The sequence below is a fragment of the Vanellus vanellus genome (assembly GCF_965231255.1).
Source record: "Vanellus vanellus genome assembly, chromosome: 3".
Lineage (NCBI taxonomy): Eukaryota > Metazoa > Chordata > Aves > Charadriiformes > Charadriidae > Vanellus > Vanellus vanellus.
In genome coordinates, this window is record NC_138907.1 from 38,158,578 (window position 1) to 38,179,506 (window position 20,929).

Below are 20,929 nucleotides of genomic sequence, written 5' to 3' on the forward strand. Positions count from 1 at the left end.
GAAATGTAGAATATACCAGGAGAAAAAACATTGCGCTAAGAATATATTGTGATTGATTGATTGAGATCTCTGTCACGATCACTGCACCTTTTCATAATTCCTGCAGTAAATAATTGGCAGACTGAGGTCCTCTTGACATAATATTCTAATTTTTCTGTATACTGCTTTAATGTAAGGATTCTTCAAGGTTTATGCTTCTGGTTGGTGTCTTTTTTCCTTTTCTTTAATAAGAAGGCAGATAGAATTTAAATTTTGTGAGTGGAATTTCAACATGTTTTTCCAGTAACCCATGCTAATGAAGGGCTCTGATAAAGCTGTATTTTACCATTGTGAACATGAAAGTTAATTAGTCATCTTTGCTTTGTCCCACTTTGATACAGAGAGTAATGTGAGTCATAAAGACTGAATTAGCTGTTCTCTTGTTGTGTGTTAGCAATTTGGGCAATATGAACTATTCAGTTGCTCAAATTTTCTTTTATAATTTATGAGAAGAATATATCTGTAAGCCCCACAGTCATAGAGCAACATTTCACAACCTGTTCTCTGTCCTTTGAGGTTCATGTTCTGCAACACAGAATGCCAGCATCTACTTTACCTTGACATAATTATTCCACATAAACCCACTGCATAGGGAAGGGAAGAAGGAAGAGAACTGGTTAAATATCTTGATGGGGAGTTGTTTCCTTCTTAAGCTGCTCTGGAAAGTCTTAGACATAAGTAGACACAGAGGGAGCTATGGAAGATGAATGGGAAATAATTGAGCATTATAATGGAACTGACACCTTGACAGACCAATTAAGCCATGGTAGCTGAGGCTCTCACATGAGGTAACCACTCTGAGGTGCTGTATTTCACTGAAGCCATGTCCAGCTCATGGCTGGACTCCAAACTATTGTTCAGTGTGGTGTAGCCTCTCTGCTTAAGAGGGTGCATCTCAATATTGTTAAATACAGCAGTCAGTATTATGTTTACCAAACAAATGTTACTCTTTTTTATGAAAATATTTTTATTAGGTTGTTCTGATGCTTCTCTTTAATATTAAAAAATTTTGCCCATTTGTGCTTGATAAGTGTAGCTATTGCTTGTGTCACCAAAACGTTAGTGTACCAACAGGAGCTTTTTTGTTCTCAAATTCACACTTCTGGTTTATTTTTACTTTCATTGATGACAGCTGAGTACAAATGAGCAAAAGTCTAACGTGAAAAAGAAATTGTCGTGGAAAGTAGTAGTTCCATTTTCTAGAAATATTAAGGGTTTTTTTGAGTTGTAGATGTTTGTGTTTTTCAATTACTTGTTTCACAACCTGTGTCTTTTATGGTAAATGTATGTAAGAATAAGCTTCTTCAAGGAACTGCCATTATGAATCACTTATGTTAGTTTAATGTAAGTGAAACTGTTAAATGTAGCGTAGAGGAGTGATCCAGTGTGGTGAGGTTTGAGGCAAACAGGGGAAGGCCTTGCTTTGTTTTGGACCCCAAGCATTACTGATCAGTTACAGTAATCTATTGAAGCCGTTTGGCTTGAAAGCTCCTTAGAAGTGTTCAAGTAATTTTTAAACTATAAAGCACTTGCTCAGTAGTAGTTCAGGATCCACTTCTGAAGTTGGAACAGAACCTGTGGGACATGCAGGAAGCATCCTGGGGCAGTCTGTAGAAAATTAATGTATTAAGTATTTTCCTGGCAACAATACATTCTAATATAAATCCATCTAAACTTTTTGATGGAGGAGGGCAAAAAATCTTGTCTAGCCGGGGAGGAAAAGCATGATTAAAACTTATAGCCTGGTCCCAGAAAGAGTATGTACTTGTTTCTCTCAAGCATGATTTTCTCATACCTTTTTTGAGTTCTTTATGCAATTTTTGATCATTTGTGGTACTTAATTGGACATATGTATTAAGAGGAGATGACATAGCCCACAGACGATCTTTTTTTAGAGTCTCTCTTCAGCTTATTTATACCTCTCTATTTTCATAGCTGCTGCAAAAAGACTAATGCCTCAAGACTTAGGGTCTTTAATTAATCTGTCACTCATGAGATAGGACTGTGACTGGAGGGTTCAAAGGAAATCATCTAGTCCTACCTCCTGCTCAGGTCCATTTGCAGCACGTTATGCTGGCCTTCTTCCTGTCAAGTTATGAATATCTTCCAAGAAAGGAGTTCCCATTAACTCTCAGGAGCAGTATTCTGGTATTTGAACGTCCTCATGATAAGAAGTATTTTGTCCTTCTGTGGTGCAAGTCTGAGCAGAGTCTGTCTTTGTCTTCTCTCCTCCTGCCCATTAGGTAGTTGTAGGCAGCACTTAGATGCCTCTTTTGCCATTGCTGAACACACACAGTACTCTCAGCCCTTCCTTGTAGCTCATCTGCACCAGCTGCCTTAACCATCTGAGTGGCTCCGCTGGACTACATCAAGTACTTTGCGTTATAGTTGCATGGTTTTCCAGTATAAGAAATATTATACTGGATGCAGTACTCAAGGTGTGGTCTCACAAGTGCCAAACAGAAGGGAATAATCACTTCCCTCACCCTACTGGCTACGTTCTGATTCATACAGCCCAGGATAAAGTTGATAGCGTTTGCTGCAAGAGTATGCTGCTGACTCCTGTTTGGTTTGATGTTGATGGAGGATCATAGTTAATTTCTAACAAGTCAGTCCCCATAATAACCCATGTCTTGTTTTGTATCTTCTGGCCAATCGTAGTGACACCTCCAGATTGTGATTGATAGTGTTGTGCGTCCTCTACAGACATTTAATACCCTTTTTGCGTATTAGTCTAAGGATAAGTTTATTATTGTTCGTATTTTAAAAGGTCTAGAATAGTTTATTGATGTACAAAGCAAACTTGGTCTGAAAGGAATTAATATTTAAATAATAAGGTTGAGATTTTAATAAGGAAAACAAAGCAAAAAGGTAACGCAATTCAAAAAATTTTGTAGCTGTAATGGTCATGTAAATAAATATATGAAGAAAAGCTGTAATACCTTCTGCCTCTCGCAAACTATTTTTCTAAGCTGCCTCAGTGCAGTCTTTCCATATATGGAAAAAATTACTTGGAGATTTGAACTCACGTACCACGTTTTGTTCAAAAACTCCAAATACGTACTGGTGGAAGAATAATTCTTCTCTGTATCATGTCACAGGGGAGGCAATTTGAGAGAGATGTTTTAGGAAAAAAAAAAGGAGGGGGGGGGGATTTTTTTTTTCATTAGGCATGTTACAATGTTTTGTGTATTTTTTCAAAGACTAATAACTCAGGCCTTCCACTTCTTGTGAAATTTCATGACCTTAGTGCTTTATTCAATTAGATTTTATTCAAACGTTGGTGACCTGTATACTATGTTCCAAAATGATTTAAATGTTCTGCTGCTTTGTGTAAATAACAACATAACACAAAGACAATGAAATGAGAATTTGAAAATGCAGTGACGCAACATCTTAGTTGTGAAGTTATGTTGACCAGTAACATAGCTGCTGTTTCTAGATATAATCATTCTTTCCATAGAGGAAACAAAAAGCTGAAAAATATGTCCTGATTTATTATAAAGTAAACATTGCTTACATTTATGAACAGCTATGTGCTTGGTTATAGAAATTAGGCATGTGAAATTTCATGTCAATTTTCTGTTAAGACAATTCTGAGCAAATAGAGGTGGAATGTGAGTAGCAGTTTTACAGCTTTCACAGGCTTGGTGCTATTTCTGTCTGTTCAAAATAAAAGACAAATGCCATTGACAGCAGCTGTTACCTCCTTCAGTAGAGATCACTTGGTGACATTATTGAAAAAGGATGTTTCATTTGTTTCACTTTGTTTAGAAAAGGAAGACCAGTGTCTCATGCCTGAAGCTTGGAATGTCGACCAGGGAGTAATAACCAAACTCAAGGAACAATACAAAAAGGAGCGCAAGGGGAAAAAGGGGGTGAAGAGTAAGTGGAAAACATTGCACCTTAAAATCATAAATCCCACATCTTTCACACCCTTAATTCTATCTCTCTCTCAATGTTTTCCTAAAATTACTTACTCTTTTACTTTGCTGCTCCTGACTGCTTTCCTGTTCACCAGTTCTCAGGGGTTGAAATTAATGAGTCAATCAAGTTACCTGATAAGTAGTTGGATTAGATATCACTTCTTCCAATCAGGTGTTGGATTAATTAAAAATTCTTGCTTTGAGCATGGATTATACTTTTGTTATTCAGAAACTTAAATTGTAAAAGGCATTGGTTTAATAGTTCACACTTTAATACAGAAGACTTCAGAACCCTTTCTTAGCCGGAAACATGCCAGTTTCACAGGAAGAGTTAAAGTCTGGTATGTAAACTAAAAAAACCCACAAAACTACATAACAGAAACTGTCTTGAGTATCCTATTAGATGACAGAGGGAGAAAACAGGTTAATTTCTACCCCTGTTTATACTTAACATTCACAACATGAAAGTCATGCTGTCATCATAATTTGTTATGCAGGGCTCGAAATAGGAAGCAACTCTGACTATCAGTTTATTTGTAAACCACAGGATTTATTTATTGACTTTCAAACCTGTGGGACTAGCCTTTAAAAATGTTGGGTATTTTTATCCAAACAAAAAACTGTGATCAGTATCTGAAATACAGTTTCTAGCCCTGTATTATATTTTTGTTGCATTTCTTGAAATACAGATCTGTTTTGTAGAAATCAATGTTTTTTATTAAGTAAACCTTAAAACTTTTTGAACTCAGATGAAGTGTTTAAAATGAAACACTGTATTCACAGCTATTTTTCAAACATCTAGCCATATTAAGAATTCATGTGTGAACGATGTAAATTAGTAGTATTGCATGTAGCCCAGTAAGAAATTTGAGGATGTTTCTCCCTTTGTGGGAAGATGCTTATGAATACCAAGGAAATTCTCACTTCCAAAGAGATATGCATAAGAACGGAAAAGGTGTCACATCCTCACATCATTGAGGCTGACCTGTTTTCTTATTTTTTGTATTGATACTAAATGTGATAAGCTGCTGCTCAGCAGTTGGTTATGTTGCTGAAACGATGCTATCAAACGCACAAACTAAAATGCCTTTTTTTCTTTTTTATTAAAAAAAGTAAATCATTACCATACTTAAATTTCTCAAGTGATCTTTGGAATCATTTAAGTTACTGGAAATTAATTGGAAGTCTGACAGGAAGCTGAGCCGGCCAACTGAAGTGTTCATGTTGCACAACATTGATTCTAAATTTCTTTATAGTTAAGATAGAGAGGGCATACCAATATTCAACTTAAGTGAAATTGAGTTTTGTAACTTGTCTGTTATTTTAAAAATACACAGACGTGCTACGTAGTTCAGGCTAAGTAGTTGTAGGGTTAATTTAGCTGAAATTTAATCAAACTGTTGAAATTATATTCTTGAACAGCTGTTGAGTGCTTTTGATTTTTGATAATAAAACATAATATTTAATTATTAATGTAGACATAGATATTATTGGGACCTTTTATACATTTATGAGAAAAATTCCTGATGTAAGGCAGCACTTGGAGTTCCAGTGCTCCTTCATGAATGTAACTACTGCTCAGTACATTTGCAGTACCTTCTAGAGTGATTTGATTGGTTTGATCTTGGGAGACCAAAAGTTTTACTGCAGTACAGAAATTAAGCATCTTTCCATGGACAAACCGTCACTGGAACGGCATCAGTGCAGACAAATCGGGAAGAAACACAGCCTGTTTTCAGCTATTTATGATATTGCAGGTAGTGAAGAAGAATGTGAGGAAGGAAGTGCAGGGCAAAAAGAAGGGACTAAATATCTTGACATTAAATTGTACAAAGTTTGTTTCTATGACTTTAATCTCATCATAAATGGTGTTTAGGCACTGAACTGCTACTAAGTAAAATATTGTTTTTATAAATCAGATATTATAGTAAAACAATCTTGCAAAATCCTACTTACTGTTTTCCCGAATCAGGTAATATGGTTGTGACAGACAAGCTAAATACAATTTAGTTTATTATCTGTCATTATAGGGTGGACAAAGTAGAGTTTGCAGCTGCATTAGTAAACTGACGATTTTGCAAGGCTGTAGTAAACACTTCTGTGAAGTAATAAGAGAATAGAATCATAGAATGGTTTTATGAGAGAATACATATATTAGAGTACACTTTTGTGTTAAAGCTGCTTAAAAATAGCTGTATTATTTACTGGTCTAGGAAAAAACCATAATGGACTATGGGTAAGACATTTTCCCATTCTTAATTAAACTTACAACAGGAAAAACTACCGAAGATATGTTTCAGCCTCAATCCTATATAAAACAGTCAAAACAGGGATGTGGGAAAATGATGGAGCAAAGCACAGGTAAGTGTCAAGAAGGGCATGGGTCTTCACCACATGTAGCTTCAGGAAGTAGGCCAGTGAATCCAGTTGCATTTATATTTTAATATAAGTATAACTTTTTGGATTATGTAGTTCACGATACTACACTACTGCACAAATAAATTTAAAATAATCATGTTGTCATAAGAATATGCTGCACAAAGTACCTGACGCACAAATTTTAAAATGTCAGCTATTGTTTTGGAAAAGTAAATATTCTAATAATCTGTGTGACTCAGTTGGAGGCATTCTTCAGCATCCCATGCAAGTAGCAGTATGAGTTGATAAATGTGGGGTAAAATGAGTGTTCACAATTCTCAGTTGCTTCTATCACTTTCTTTTCAAGAAATTCATTTCATGCTGGCTGATTAGTTACCGCTGAAAATAGGTGCTCATTAGTTTATCTGTGGTAATGTTATAATGCAGGGTAGGATCCATTGTTGCATGTGCTGCTGTAGCATAGCTGTTATAATTAGTGCCATCATGAGCGATGCATATAAACCATTTAATGTTTTGGTTTTTTTTTTCTGGTTAGGGCCCAACAGATCAAAGCTGCAAGATATGCTTGCAAACCTGAGAGATGTTGATGATCTCCCTTCATTACAGCCGTCTGTTGCACCTTCTTCTAGGCCCAGTAGCTCAAGGCTCATTGAACACGAAATAAACAGGACAGATGAAGGTAAGTATTAAAAATGTGCATCCACTTTTGTAAAGGGTGGATGTTTATAGTTACTTCTGCTTAAAGATTATTCTCCGAGACTTTCCAAGCACTTTAGAAATACTGATTCATCATTACGAGTTCTATCTAAGTACAATAAATGGCATTCCTCCCCTCTGGTCACTGGTAGTAAGGTCAAAGACACCTACTGAGGTAAAGTAGGTGGCTGAGTACCTTTCAACATGATGGAAAAAACTTATTTGCCACTGGTTGGCTTTGCAATATGAGGATCTTAAGTCACTTGCTTCTGTTTGTGCTCTAGTCTGGCAGTGAAGTGTGGAACATGAACTCTCAAAGACTTCAGAGCATCTGTTTTTCTCCCCATGAACATAATTTTAACTGTATGTGTGTATATATATACACAAACACATATACACACACAGAGATATGTATGTGTTCTTTTTTAAAGTGAAAAGGTAGAGGCTCTGCAGGTAAACACAGGAGGCTAGGCATAGCTTTTAAATGCACGTGGTGATTGTGTAGTGAATCATACGGAACAACTTACAGCTTGCCAGTGTGTTAATTTCCATAATGTGTTCCAAAAATTAAAAAAAAACTCGTAGCAGCTAGTCCAAGTATGGAAAGCCACACACCTTTGCAATAAGGCATGTGGTTACCATCATTAATATTATCTCTGAAAGTTGCTAAATCATGTATTTGATTCAACATTTGAATTGCTGCAATATGCAGCATAATAAAATAAATATATAAGCCTATATTAATTCGTAAGACATCATGTCGTGTGCTCTTTATTTAAATGGTAAATGTGTCTTTGGAAAAATGAGCAAAACACAGGTCTCACTTTGCAGTTTTTCAGTGAGTGTGAAAAAGTAGGTTGGCCAAGTTATAATTAAGATGCATAAAAAGCCCCAGCATGTGGCATAGTTACCAAAGATCTCGGTAGTTCTATTTCCTACATACTCGGTGATTTTCTTTATGAAAGAAGGGGGTAACTTAGCAACATGTTGAGAAGTGGAAGAATTTTTTGTTGAACGTTTCCTTTCCAACCTTTCTCACATGTACTGACAGCCATATTAGCAGATTTCTATTTTCATGTCCTTTCAAGAATGTGTTTTTTAATTCAGACTCAGACTCGGATGGACTCTCACAAAACCAGAAAAGGACAGCTGATTGTTATCAGTCTGAGTTCAGTATTATAAACTAATAGCTGTGTAGTTATTTCTTTGTAAATCTGAGACTCATTGATATTTTTGGCTTACAATTTTTTTATTTTAGTAACTTTTCAAATTTGTCCTGTATGTATTGGGTGTTGAGTGGAGTATTACAGTTCAAAAGAGAGACAAAGAGAATGATAGTTCAGACTTCAGGGTGAAGAAGGTAAGAGAAGTTTGTGATTAAAAGGTAATAACTAAGAGGCCTAGTCAAACGGCAGAGCTTGAAGGGCTTGTATTGGATTGCAAGAAGTCGTAGAAAGCAAATAGGACACTCTAGAGGAAAGACTATAAAAAGATTATCTTACTTTATGCTGGGTGGACTGGAGGGGAATTGAATAGCCTCTGAACCTGATGCCTTCAGAAGAGGGGGAAGCAGCCTGAACAGGCAGGCTATTCATTGTAAACCGTAGTTTGCTTGATTTTAACTTAGTGTTGGTACTGTTAAACTAAATAAGACACTGAGAATGAGATGGTGTTTCCTTTTCTCTCTCCCTGGTAGCAACAGTATTTGCCAGGGCTTGTATTTACCATGGAGCTAAAAGGGAAAAAAATTGTAATCTACTGAAAAACCCTTGTAATTTGAGACAAAAGGTGTATAAAATTGAGTGAAGTCTCTTGTGTCCAGAAGATAACACATTTTCATCTATTCAGTCTCCCTTTTGTGAGGTATAGACTTGGAGAGCTATTGTACAGGGAAGTTGGTAAAGGCACAGCTTCTTTCAAGTCGTACAAATTGATGCAGAGCCTTATGTGATGTAGCTGTGTGAACTGTATTCCTCTTAGCCTTTGATCTTCCCATTTCTAGTGAATCTGCCTATGGATTTGTGTATACGTTACAGTGACTGGAGCTCCTATAGAAGCTATAGCAGCTGTAAACTAGTAAGTTTGGATGCTGCTAGTAAAAACCTGAAATTCAGTGCTGACTCGCCTGTTCGGAAGTTAAACTGATTTTACAAGTAGTGATGAATTCTCAGCTTCCAGTTGTATTGCTAGACTGGAGTGCGTGTAGACAGCTTGATTGCAGATGTGCTTTTGGATGTGTGTGGATACAGTGTTAGGAAGGAATAGTCCAGCTGCTCCTACCAGCTATTCTTGTCTACATTTTTGCTACTTCTCCAGAGCCTATTTGCATATCTTATGGCGGAGTTGAGGAAGAGCCTGAGTTTTTCTGTGTTACTTTTGCATTATATGTGGGTGAATGGTAGTGTGCTCTTCCTGTCCGTGGCTCCTTGAACTTATTGAGTCATTCACACCTCAAGTGTAAGTAATATGTTCAGAGTATGCTGTTTATTTGTAAGTGCAGTGATTATCTTTAGAATGGCTATTTTTTGTGCAACCTTTTATGTCTTTTGTCTGCAGCTACTTGAGAGATGTTTAGTATTATGTAAGTGGAAAATATACTTTTATTAATCAATGTTGTATGAAGCCATGTTTCAAGATTTCTTTTTGTTTTGTTTTCTTGCAGTGGAAGCTTTAACATTCCCTCCTTCTTCAGGGAAGTCTTTTATTATGGGAACAGATGAAGCCCTTGAAAATGAGCTGGGTCTTGGAGAACTGGCAGGCCTTACAGTAGCCAATGAGGCAGATTCACTGACTTATGATGTAAGTATTTATTAATGGTAGCTCAGGGTCCTACTGTTTGCTCGCTGAAGGCAGATGCAAGTTACGTGTGCGTAGACACAGCAGAAAACATTTTCCTGTTTAAAATTATGCTGCCAGAGGATGTCACAAATTTTTACCTGACAGATTGGTTCTCCCCATACACAGCAGCCTCCAAGCTCTCTGCAAGCCCCTCTCCTTCTCTAATTTGCCTGCCATGTCCTTCACATAATTGAAAGTTGAAAGTAAATGTAATAAGTGATAGTGATACAGCTGGATACGTGTAACTCTAGTGATGCTGAGCAAAATTGGGAATAGCATGGCCAGCAGATTGAGGGAAGTTAATGTCCCTTTACCATGAGGCTGGTGAGGCCATACCTGTATGCAGGTTTGGGCCCCTCCACTTCAAGAGGGTTGTGGAGAAGCTGGAGAGTGTCCAGTAGCATGTGACTGACGAGGAGATGTTGAGGGAACTAGTCTTGTTCGGTTGTTAGGATGGTAAGGGGTGCTTGAATAGCAGCCTACAGGTATTGGAAGGATGCTTGCAAGGATGACAGAGCCAAGCTTCTCCATAGTGCCAGGTGCTAAAACAAGAGGAAACGGTAGCAAGTTATGGCTTGGGAGGTTCAAGTTGGATATTAGGGGAAGAAGCGTTACATAGGAGGTGGTACTGAAGCAAGTTACCCAGAGAAACTGTGGAATCCGTGTCCTGGGAAATGTTCAAGACTTGACTGGAGTGAGCTGTGGCGTGCTTTACCTGGTGTGGGAAGTAGTCTCATTTCAAATGGGGAGCTGGACCAGAGACTTTTTAGGAGGCGCTTGTGGCCAGTACTTCTGTGGCTCTGTGTCTACCCTATGGCTTCTTTTTCCTTCGCTTTTGATGAAAAATCTTAAAATTGTTTCTTTGTAGTCATACACAATTTTTTGTCTGTATTTCTGATTTCTTGAAAAAAGATACTTCAGATACTACTTTAATCATCTGCTCCTTTGTGATCTGTCAACTTGAGATTAATCTTGCTGTTGCATTGTCCAGCTCTGCCAAGGTTGAGGGATTTCAGAGATTATTTTTTAGTATCGCGTGCTGGGGAGGAATCATACCCTTCAGTAAATCTGACACTTTAATAATCACCATTTGGGATTTTGCTATCACAAATCAAATCTGAGACTTCAGAAATAACCTGTAAGTCCTTCTTTGAAGTTCTGCCCTTGTATGTGCCTGTAAAGCAGTAAGTTATGTAGTTAATAGAAGTTTACACGTGTTTTGGGAGTGACACTGTAGAGATGTGCTCTACTACTGTAACAAATTTCTGAGCATGTGATATGTTGTGAATCATCAAGATTGCAATGATATAGAACATCTCTGCTAAAATTCAGTATTTTAGCATTATCTCCTACTTTGGGCTCAGCTTTTATTTTTTTTTGCTGATCTTCCCTAACTTTGTCTACAGAAAAGAGTAAGATGGTGTACAAATTTAATTTCTTTTACAGTTACACCTAAAACTTTGATGCTGAATTTTTAAATTCAGAGGACATGACAAACCTAAACCATCTGTGCAAGAGCGTAACGCTTTCACTGCTTGACTTCGTTGTTCCAAATGGCCTTATAAACTATAGTGTTTGTCCATGTCTCCATATCCTGAACAGCTTTCATTTATAGAATCTAGCATTTCTTTATCTACCCTATCATTTTCTGCATGGTTGAGGATATTAACGTCTGTTTGCTCACCTATTAAATGCCTTTATGAAGTCCTGTGATCAGGAATTCATAGTCATGCTTACCTCACCTCTTATCTTTTCTAGTGCTGACAATTTTAAAAAAAAAATATTGTTTACAAGGCTCTTTGCTCTTGTCACCATGCTCTTTATTGAAGCAAAATGAAAGGCTAGTTTTTCCATTTCAAACTTCACTGGAAGTTTAACTTACAACGAATATAATCTGTTTTTATTTTGGACTACTTCATACCCTCTTCCAGCTGCCAAATGTCAATCAGGTAGTGTTAGTGGAAACTTAGTATGTTGTTTTTTAAGTGTCAATTTTGAATCATATGGAGAATGAAGTTGAAAAATTTCATGTGAATTAGTCATTATGATTATTTGCTTTCAAGAGTTGCAGACACTTTCCTGTTTTCAGTCCCTTGCTTCCCACTGACACTTTTGCTGGATTCTTTTCTTCTAAAACATGGCAGTATTAGCCTACCTCATTTCATGGTTTAATAAAATTTTCCTTTTGTGGGTAAGTTTTTAGAATATCTAACAAGATGAAATTTCCCAGGTTGCTAGCCAATACTCTCTTAAGTTTATCTTTTCTTTTTGCTTCTTTTACACATTGTTGTTTTAACAAATGTTCACTTTTGGTTGGTTCTGTTTTTCTCCCCCAATCTGGGTACATTAAGAAGCTTCATAACATTATAACAAACTGACTACTGTATCTGAACTACAAAATCATAAAACTTAATATCGTGTGTGTGCTTGGAGGTTTTGGACTTTGCAGTAGGCTCTTGCTTGATTTTCTGCAACTTTGAACAAGAGAAGTTTCCATAATCCTACTTGCATGTCATTGCTGTTTCTGGAGTTTTCAAGTTGTCTGTACAGACACAGATATTACTATTACTGGCAAATCCAGATCGGGTCCTATTTTTGGGGTTGAACGTCTTTCCCTACCCCCCCAAAACTGCTTTTCAAGTCTCAGATTACCTTACTGTTGTATTTTAGTGGGGAGAGAGAAAATGAGGCTGGTTGCTGTGTTAGTAACCCAGCCTCTCGCAGCTTGTGAGAGATTGGTGGGTGAGGAGGAGTGATGGTGGTACAGCCAGGCAGGCGGTGCATCAGGGCTAAGGTTCTGTTTCTACCTCTGGCACTGGTCTGCTCTCTGGGACTGCCCTCTAGCTACTTCCCAATTTATAAGCTAATCGTAGAATCATAGAATACCAGGTTGGAAGGGACTTCAGGGATCATTTGATCCAACCTTTCTTGGCAAAAGCACAGTCTAGACAAGATGGCCCAACACCCTGCCTAGTTGAATCTTTAAAGTGTCCAATGTTGGGGAATCTACCACTGCCCTGGGGAGATTATTCCAATGGCTGATAGTTCTCATTGTGAAAAATTTTCCTCTTGTGTCCAGTCAGAAGGTCCCCAGGAGTAACTTGTACCCATTACCCCTTTTCTTTTCCATGTGACTCCTTGTAAAAAGGGAATATTTATCTTCTTTGTAGCCATACTTTAAATACTGGAACATGGTGATAAGGTGTCTCCTAAGCCTTCTTTTCTCAAGGCTGAGCAGACCCAATTCTCTCAGCCTTTCCTCATATGGCAGGCTTCCCAGTCCTTTGATCATCTTGGTGGCCCTCCTCTGGACCCTCTCTGGCCTGTCCACATCTCTTTTGCATAGTGGGGAGCAAAACTGAGCACAGTATTCCAGGTATGGCCTGACAGGTGCTGAGTCGAGTGCGATAATGACTTCTTTGTATCTGTTGGTGATGCCCTTGTTGATGCAACTCAGCATCCTGTTGGCTTGCTTTGCTGCAGTGTGCTCACTGTTCACTCATATTGATCTTATTGTCCACTAGGACCCTTGGGTCCCTTTCCATAGAGCTGCTCCCCAGCTAGGTAGATCCCAGTCTGTGCAGCACACCTGGATTATGTTTTCCCAGGTGCAAGGCCTTACATTTGTGCTTGTTGAACTTCATAAGGTTCTTATTAGCCCACTCTTCCAGCCTATCCAGGTCTTCCTGCAGGGTGGCTCTCCCTTCCAAAGTGTCTACTCCCCCACTCAGTTTGGTATCATTGGCAAACTTTGTCAGGGTACACTTGATCCCATCATCCAGATCACTTATGAAGATATTAAGTAGCGTTGGGCCCACTATCGATCCCTGGGAAACCTCACTTGTAACAGGTTGCCAGGTTGAAAAGGAGCTATTTACCACTACCCTCTGGGTGCCGTCTGTTAGCCAGTTCCCCACCTACTGTACAGATCATTTGCCTAATCACCTTGGAACTCCTTTGGAAGGACATCTTTCAATGAATAAGCTAATGGAGAATGGGTCACAATAACCCCATGCAATGCTTCAGGCTTGGGGAAGGGTGGCTGGAAAGCTGCCCAGCGGAAAAGGACCTGGGGGTGTTGGTTGACAGCTGGCTGAATATGAACTGGCAGTGTGCCCAGGTGGCCAAGAAGACCAATAGCATCTGGCTTGTATTAGAAATAGTGTGGCCAGCAGGACTAGGGAAGTGATTGTCCCCCTGTACTTGGCACTGGTGAGGCCACAGCTTGAATACTGTGCTCAGTTTTGGACCCCTCACTACAAGAAAGACATTGAGGTGCTGGAGCTCATCCAGAGAAGGGCATCAAAGCTGGTGAGGGGTCTAGAGCACAAGTCTTATGAGGAGCCACTGAGGGAACCGGGGGCATTTAGCCTGGAGAAAAGAAGGCTGAGGGAAGACCTCCTTGCTCTCTCCAGCTACCTGAAAGGGGGTTGTAGCAAGGGTGTTGGTCTCTTCTCCCAAGTAGCAAGCCATAGGACAAGACGAAACGGCCTCAAGTTGCGCCAGGGGAGGTTTAGAATGGATATTAAGAAAAAAATTTCTTCACTGAAAGGGTTGTCAAGCATTGGAACAGGCTGCCCAGGGAAGTGGTTGAGTCACCATCCCTGGAGGTATTTAAAAGACGTGTAGATGTGGCGCTTAGGGACATGGTTTAGTGGTGGACTTGGCAGTGCTAGGTTAATGGGTGGACTTGATCTTAAAGGTGTTTTTCAACCTAAATGATTCTATGAGAATATTATCCTCCCAGAACTGGCGTGCACTGTTAGGCCATCTGAGGTGTCTGTGTGGCTTTTGCAGATGTGACACAGAGCCTGTGCTTCTGATATGGCAGCTGGAGGGCAGGCAGGGTTCTCTCTGTCACCTAATCAGCATTAGATGCCTGTGTTGAGGCAACGAAATTTCTCTTTAGATATCTGTGAATACTCTGTATGTCTTGTACCCTTTTTGCTGAGACTTTCTTGGCCAATCCCCAGAAAATCTGCCAGAGCTGCTAACTGCAGTCCTGCCCTGTCCTTGCACCAGCTCCAGTGTTTGTCTGTTCTCTCATTGAGCCAACTCAGCTCAGTAAACTGGCAAAGAAACTGAGCTGTCTCTGAACAGACAGTACATGATTACTAAGAAATATGATGAGGCTAAACCTGCTGTTTGTTACAACGCATCATTTAAAATCTATAGAATCACTTAATTGAAGGATATTTTTATTACTAAATCCAGAAGTAATAAAACTTAAGAAAAAGCATGTTTGTTCTTAAATCTTCCTTCCCTTCGCCCATTCCAGAATAAAATGTAGATTCTTGAAGTGGCTCCAAACAGTTCTCTCTTCTTTGCAGTTAATGAGACCAAATTATTTGTGATTATCTGTAGCTTTCAACATAATGAAATCATCAATATTTGAGTTACGATTGTTTGTTTTCCTCATTTTCCATAACCATCACCAGCAGTGGTTATGGGAAGGTAAATTTAACTGGCAGTGTTGACTGACAGAGCGATAAAGGTCTGTTCAGCATTTTACATCGTTTGTTCAGAGGAGCAATGTTGAATTTTTTTAAGGGCTTTCTTTTTGGATCTGCTGAAAATGCATTTATTGCCAAATAATTGTGTCTGTATATACAATAGTTTATTGCTTGCCATTTGTGTTCTTAGTGTATAGCCAAGTCCTTTATGCCTTTTTTGTTTTTTTCCTGGCAAGCTTTACTTGTCTTGCATTATTATAGAGCTTATGTTGCCTTAGGTGAGTAAGTTAGATTGTGTTCCTTTCTGTGCTGCCAGACACTTCTCTGTTTCTTTTATATCTTTACTTCAGGGATGCCATGTCACTGGTACTTCAGATAATCAGATTACAGCTTGGTTGAGTCAGGCACAGTGTTAATGAATGAGCCAATAGGTATAGATCAACTTCCAAATACCAAAGGAAATACCAAATACCAGAGTTCACAACAGTATCAGACAGAAAGGTACTTTTCAGGTGTTACATGGCGTAACTTAACAGATGTGGAGTATTTCAGATTTGCACAGAATGTATTACTATGGATGCAACATTACTTGTTGCCTTGGTGGAATACATCTACCTTTGTTCTCTCTTGTTTTGAATTGTCTGATCAGTGTTAAATGGACTGTTGCTCAAGAGCAGGTTGTTATGAAAGGTAGGTGAGGTAATTTGACATCTTCTGAAAATGCCAAACTAAATTTCTGATTTCTTCCTTTCCTTGTGCCTTCCAGATTAATTACAAGTTTGGCATTTTTTTTTTTTATTAGATAGCAAACAATAAGGATGCATTGAGAAAGACTTGGAACCCCAAATTCACATTAAGAAGTCACTTTGATGGAATAAGAGGTCTTGCTTTTCATCCAGTTGAACCAGTCTTAATAACAGCTTCAGAGGACCATACATTAAAAATGTGGAATTTACAAAAAACAGCCCCAGCAAAAAAGTAAGATTTTTTTTTTTTGCTTTGTTTCAGAAAACATTTTTCATTTGTGAAGGAAAAAAAAATTGTAAAGGCCACTTCACTGGATGGCCCTTGCAGTTAATGGAAATTGTTCCTTGAATTTAAGAGCAGAAAACCAAGGTCTTAGAGAAGGATGGAGACTTTTAAAAAGTGCCGGAAGAAATCCATCCACGTTCGTGAATGTGTTTTGTTTGTGAAAATGAAAACCATTGACTTTTTTATATTTTCCTTGTAGATGATATAGTTAATTAATTTACTAGTTAAACTGTTTGGATGTGGCCCGTTAGTGTGCTTCCATGTGTATATAAATGTATAGAAATGCATTTATATATGTGCATATATATGTATACGCATATATGCATATACATGTGTATAGCTTTAAAATTTGACAGAGATGTTACTAAGTTCCTTTGTACATTATCTCATGTGTGTTGCTGGGGATTGGCAGAAATGAGAGCAAATTCTTAGCAGGGCTAATATAGCAGGGGAGTACATCATACCTTTTAGGAGGTCTGGGCAAAGCATGTGGTCTTCCTGCAGTCTGTAACCAGCACCTGATTGGTAAAGTCCAGAGCAGCAGTTTAAGTGGTTTGTAACTGTCCTGCAGCATTGGTATAAAAACAAGGTGTCATAAGTTCCTTTCCTCTGGCGGGGATTGGGAACGCTCAGTGATATATTCCATGTGATACTGATGGCCCTCGACGGCTTCCCCACCATTGGTGTACCTACCTACTGGTTTGATTGGTGTGTGAGGGTTTGTGGACTCTCTACCTTGAAGGTCTTTGTACAAAAAAACAAAGCCAAGCCAACCAAACAAATCTTATTGTATTTTGAAAAACTGCAAAGAATTCCTAGATGTATGAAAATTGGTGTTGGGAGAAGAAGTTGTAGGAGAAACACTTCAAAAGATGTAGTGGTGATTTTAAGAATTTAGCAATTCAGGCACACTTTTGTAAAGCAGTGTGTGAAATCATATACTTATTAACATTTTTTTGTACTTCATTTAGGAGTGCTTCTCTTGATGTAGAGCCAATATATACCTTCAGAGCACATAAGTGAGTATATCCTGAGAAACATTGTCATGTTTTGAGAAATATATGATTATAAGAAGACACAGAATTTTTTTAAAAAAGTAATTTCCACTTTGTCAACCAGTGATTTCATGTGATGCATTTAGTTTCCATGTTATTTAAAATATCTGCATATATTCCTCTCCTTTCTGCATAATTATTTCTGTCTGGAGCTAGGTACACCGCAGTTTTAAAAATAAAAATCTGCAAATTATACCGTTCAAATTTTATTAGGTGTTCTGTTCATCATTGCAGCTTTTGCCTTTTTGTCAGGTGTGTGCATCTGTAGAATGAAGCTGTTTGCAGTGAATTAAAATCTACTGAATCGGTTTCATGAAAGAGCCTTAGGCCTTTAAAAAAGGAAAAAAACCTGTTTATGCAAAATAACAGAGGCTATAGTTTAAACACATGAAACTTTTCATATTTCATGTGCATAATGATTAAATTGTCCTGATTGTAGTTACATTACCAAATATTGTGGAGGTTTTTTTGTGGGAAGTGTTGTAGCCTGTGATCTGACTATGCAGAATTTTTCTTGCAGTCTGTGTAGCAAGCGAGTTGTATCTAACAGGGAAATTTGCAGATTCCATTGACATTGATTTTCACATAATGGCAATGTTTCTGGGGGGCGATTTTTCCAGTGGACCAGTGCTCTGCGTGGTGATGAGCAGTAACGGTGAACAGTGTTACAGTGGGGGAACGGATGGCCTCATCCATGGCTGGAATACAACCAACCCGAACATCGACCCCTATGACTCTTATGGTACGTTGCTGTCACACATAAAAGTGAAATGACACATTTAGTGACATTAACGTTATGTGGCTAAAATAGTATAATTTGTAGCTAATGCTTCTTTTGAAAATTTAAAAGAGAAAATTGAATATTGAATTCAATTACTTTAAGTACATTTTTGTTTTAATACTGATGCTGCTTGAGAAGTTAAAATTTGTCATTTTTTTAAAAAAGGCCTTGATCTCGTCACAATTTTGAGAAACAGCTAGGTTGAAAAAGTACAGGATTAAACCTGATACTTGGCAGGTACAGCAAATGTGTATTTTAATGTTCTGTTCTTCGACAAGTTGAGAGAAAATGAGGTTGTATAGTCTGAGACCAAAGCTGTTAACTTTGTCTGCAAACAGCTAAAAAGGCCCAGTTCTGTAAGATTTACCAGATGTGAATGGATGTCAGCCTTGTGTCTGTGTTGTTTTAAAATATTTTTCGCTTCTCGTAGCTTCAGATGCAGTTGGCCTCAAAGCCGGCCTTTGAATAAAGGGACCGATGTGCCGATAATTAATGGTTGTTTGAGAGTGAATTTTAATATTAAAGTGTGTTTTGCTAACTTTGATACAGTATCAAACAATGCTTCTGCTGAAGCATTGTTTTGTTCCGTTAGTTGTAAACTGGATAACTGAATGCCATGTATGCTGATGAAATTCAAGTGTCTTCATACAAGAATAACTGAGACTTCTATATCATGGAGTTTCAGAGTTGGAAGCGGCCTCTAGAGATCATCTAGTCCAACTCCCCTGCTAAAGCAGGATTGCCTACAGCACATTACTCAGGACTGCGATGTGACCTGATTAGTCTTGGTTTTTTTCTTTTTATGCACTAGCTTCTTAAGGTTGGTCCATAAACAGAGACCAAGATACAACTATTGCCTTAATTCAAATTTTGTTTTGAAATATTGTTTATTGTATTTTGTTCACAGATCCTTCTGTTTTAAGAGGTGCTTTTGTAGGCCACACAGATGCAGTGTGGGGTCTGGTTTACAGTGGAGCACACCAGCGTTTGCTGTCCTGTTCAGCAGACGGTACTATACGTCTATGGAAAGCTACAGAAATTGCTCCAGCTCTCAATATATTTAATGATAATCAAGGTACAGAAGATTTCCCTACCTTAAAGTTGATGAGCGTCACTGTTCAGACTGCCATAGTTTTGGCTACCGAATAGGAATCTTTCTTGTTTGTTTTGCTGGATTTTATATCTTTATGAATGTTTTTGGGAAGAGTAAATTTTGGGTCCCTTCTTTTCCTTTCACACCAGCTGAATAGATACCTACGTGCAGGGGGACAGTCAGGTACGTTTAAAAGCTGACTGCTGCAGATGATCTGCTGATGAAACCATGGAGTATAATGTATCAACTCCATAGTTCAGATTCAAACTGAGGGTTTTTTTAAGGCCCTTACTTTTGGTTTGTCCAGAATAAAAAGCCCTTTCTTCCCCCAACAGAGGTTTGGAGTAGCCTGTGTTTCATCTCAGGCCAGTGTCATTGTACCTTCCATATTCTTTAAGCCTCTAACACAGAGATTCCGGCTGAATTTCTGAGTTTGCACATAACTAAATATCAATAACCTACCCATCCTAAACACTGCTAGTTGAAAAAATGTACTCCTTTGGATTTAGTTACTGAAATGTCATGCACGAATCAAAATCCTACTGTTTAGAGCCTAATTTCTTGAAGTTGCTGTCTGAAGTTGCTCTAGGATGAGCCTATTAACATTGTTAAACTGTGTTAGAGCTGATGGTCCTAAACGCAACCCAAGAACTGAGACAGTTCCTTGGCTCTTCAGAACAACTTGGAGGCAATCTTCGGCATAGCTGTACAGACTTAAAAAATTATGGTGTAAAGCTGGTCAGATCTGCCATTACTTGTTAGTTAAAATAGACTGAGCAAACTAGAAATGTTTCATGTATTTTAGTTCTTGCAGAAGTATATTTCCAAAGGTCTGCAGGGTTCTGTGAAAAACATAACAGGTTTGCTGCCAGCTTGCCTACCTTTCTACTTTAAAAAATTCCTGGGAGTGTTTTTTTGGTTGGGTTTTTTGGAGGTTTTGTTTTGTTTTTAATTATTAAATTAAAGGGGAAGGGGGAGTAGTCTTGCCTTACAGATCTAATCTTTGGGTTTTTTGTATTCCAAACCGGAATGAAATCCGGTTGTCAAGTTCAAAGATCCTCCTTTGAAACTGAGTTTTCCAATGGCTTATTCAGAACCTTGAACAAACTCTCTAAAATATCTAGAAGTCATCATTTAAGTCCTTTAGATTAACCCTTGTAGGCTTACCAGGATGCTGCAGATAAGCAGGCATGTCCATGGTAGAAAAGGTCACTTCAGAAACAGTACATATTTTCTTCTCTCACCAATCCTTTTTGGCTTTTTTGGAGTACCTGTAGTTAAGTACTGCCATTCCTGAGCAACATTCCTGAGGTGGTGTGTCCAAGAAAGACATTTCCCTCATGAATCTTAGGTTTAGAGAGAGGTGATGATATTCCTGCGGTCAGTGTTGTTTTTTCACATAGGAGGTGGTGAACGGGACATTCGAGGAGAAAAATTCTACAGGATATTTCCTATACCTAAGCTCTGCTGATTTGGCCTTCTGTCCTGTAGTGTTCAATAGCTACACTGTGAGGAGATCAGATGTATACCATAATAGGCAGGATGGACAAAGCTTTGTAATAGGAGTTTGTAATGTATTTATGTAACTTTCCATGCTGACAGCATCAGCATATAAAATTTGCACATGGAAAGTGTTG

The 20,929-nt window shown here is 38.3% G+C and overlaps 1 protein-coding gene across 1 annotated transcript in view; it reads left to right on the forward strand.

The window, feature by feature from the left end:
* STRN (striatin) overlaps positions 1 to 20,929 on the forward strand; it is a gene marked incomplete at its 5' end in the record, with an annotated part of 68,684 nt that overhangs the window by 40,621 nt on the left and 7,134 nt on the right. Inside the window, 7 exons of the mRNA XM_082480205.1 lie at positions 3,814 to 3,924; positions 6,880 to 7,023; positions 9,703 to 9,839; positions 16,134 to 16,309; positions 17,335 to 17,382; positions 18,039 to 18,160; positions 19,107 to 19,274. Of these exons, the coding sequence (XP_082336331.1) occupies positions 3,814 to 3,924; positions 6,880 to 7,023; positions 9,703 to 9,839; positions 16,134 to 16,309; positions 17,335 to 17,382; positions 18,039 to 18,160; positions 19,107 to 19,274 (906 nt within the window). The remainder of the gene's footprint in view (positions 1 to 3,813; positions 3,925 to 6,879; positions 7,024 to 9,702; positions 9,840 to 16,133; positions 16,310 to 17,334; positions 17,383 to 18,038; positions 18,161 to 19,106; positions 19,275 to 20,929) is intronic.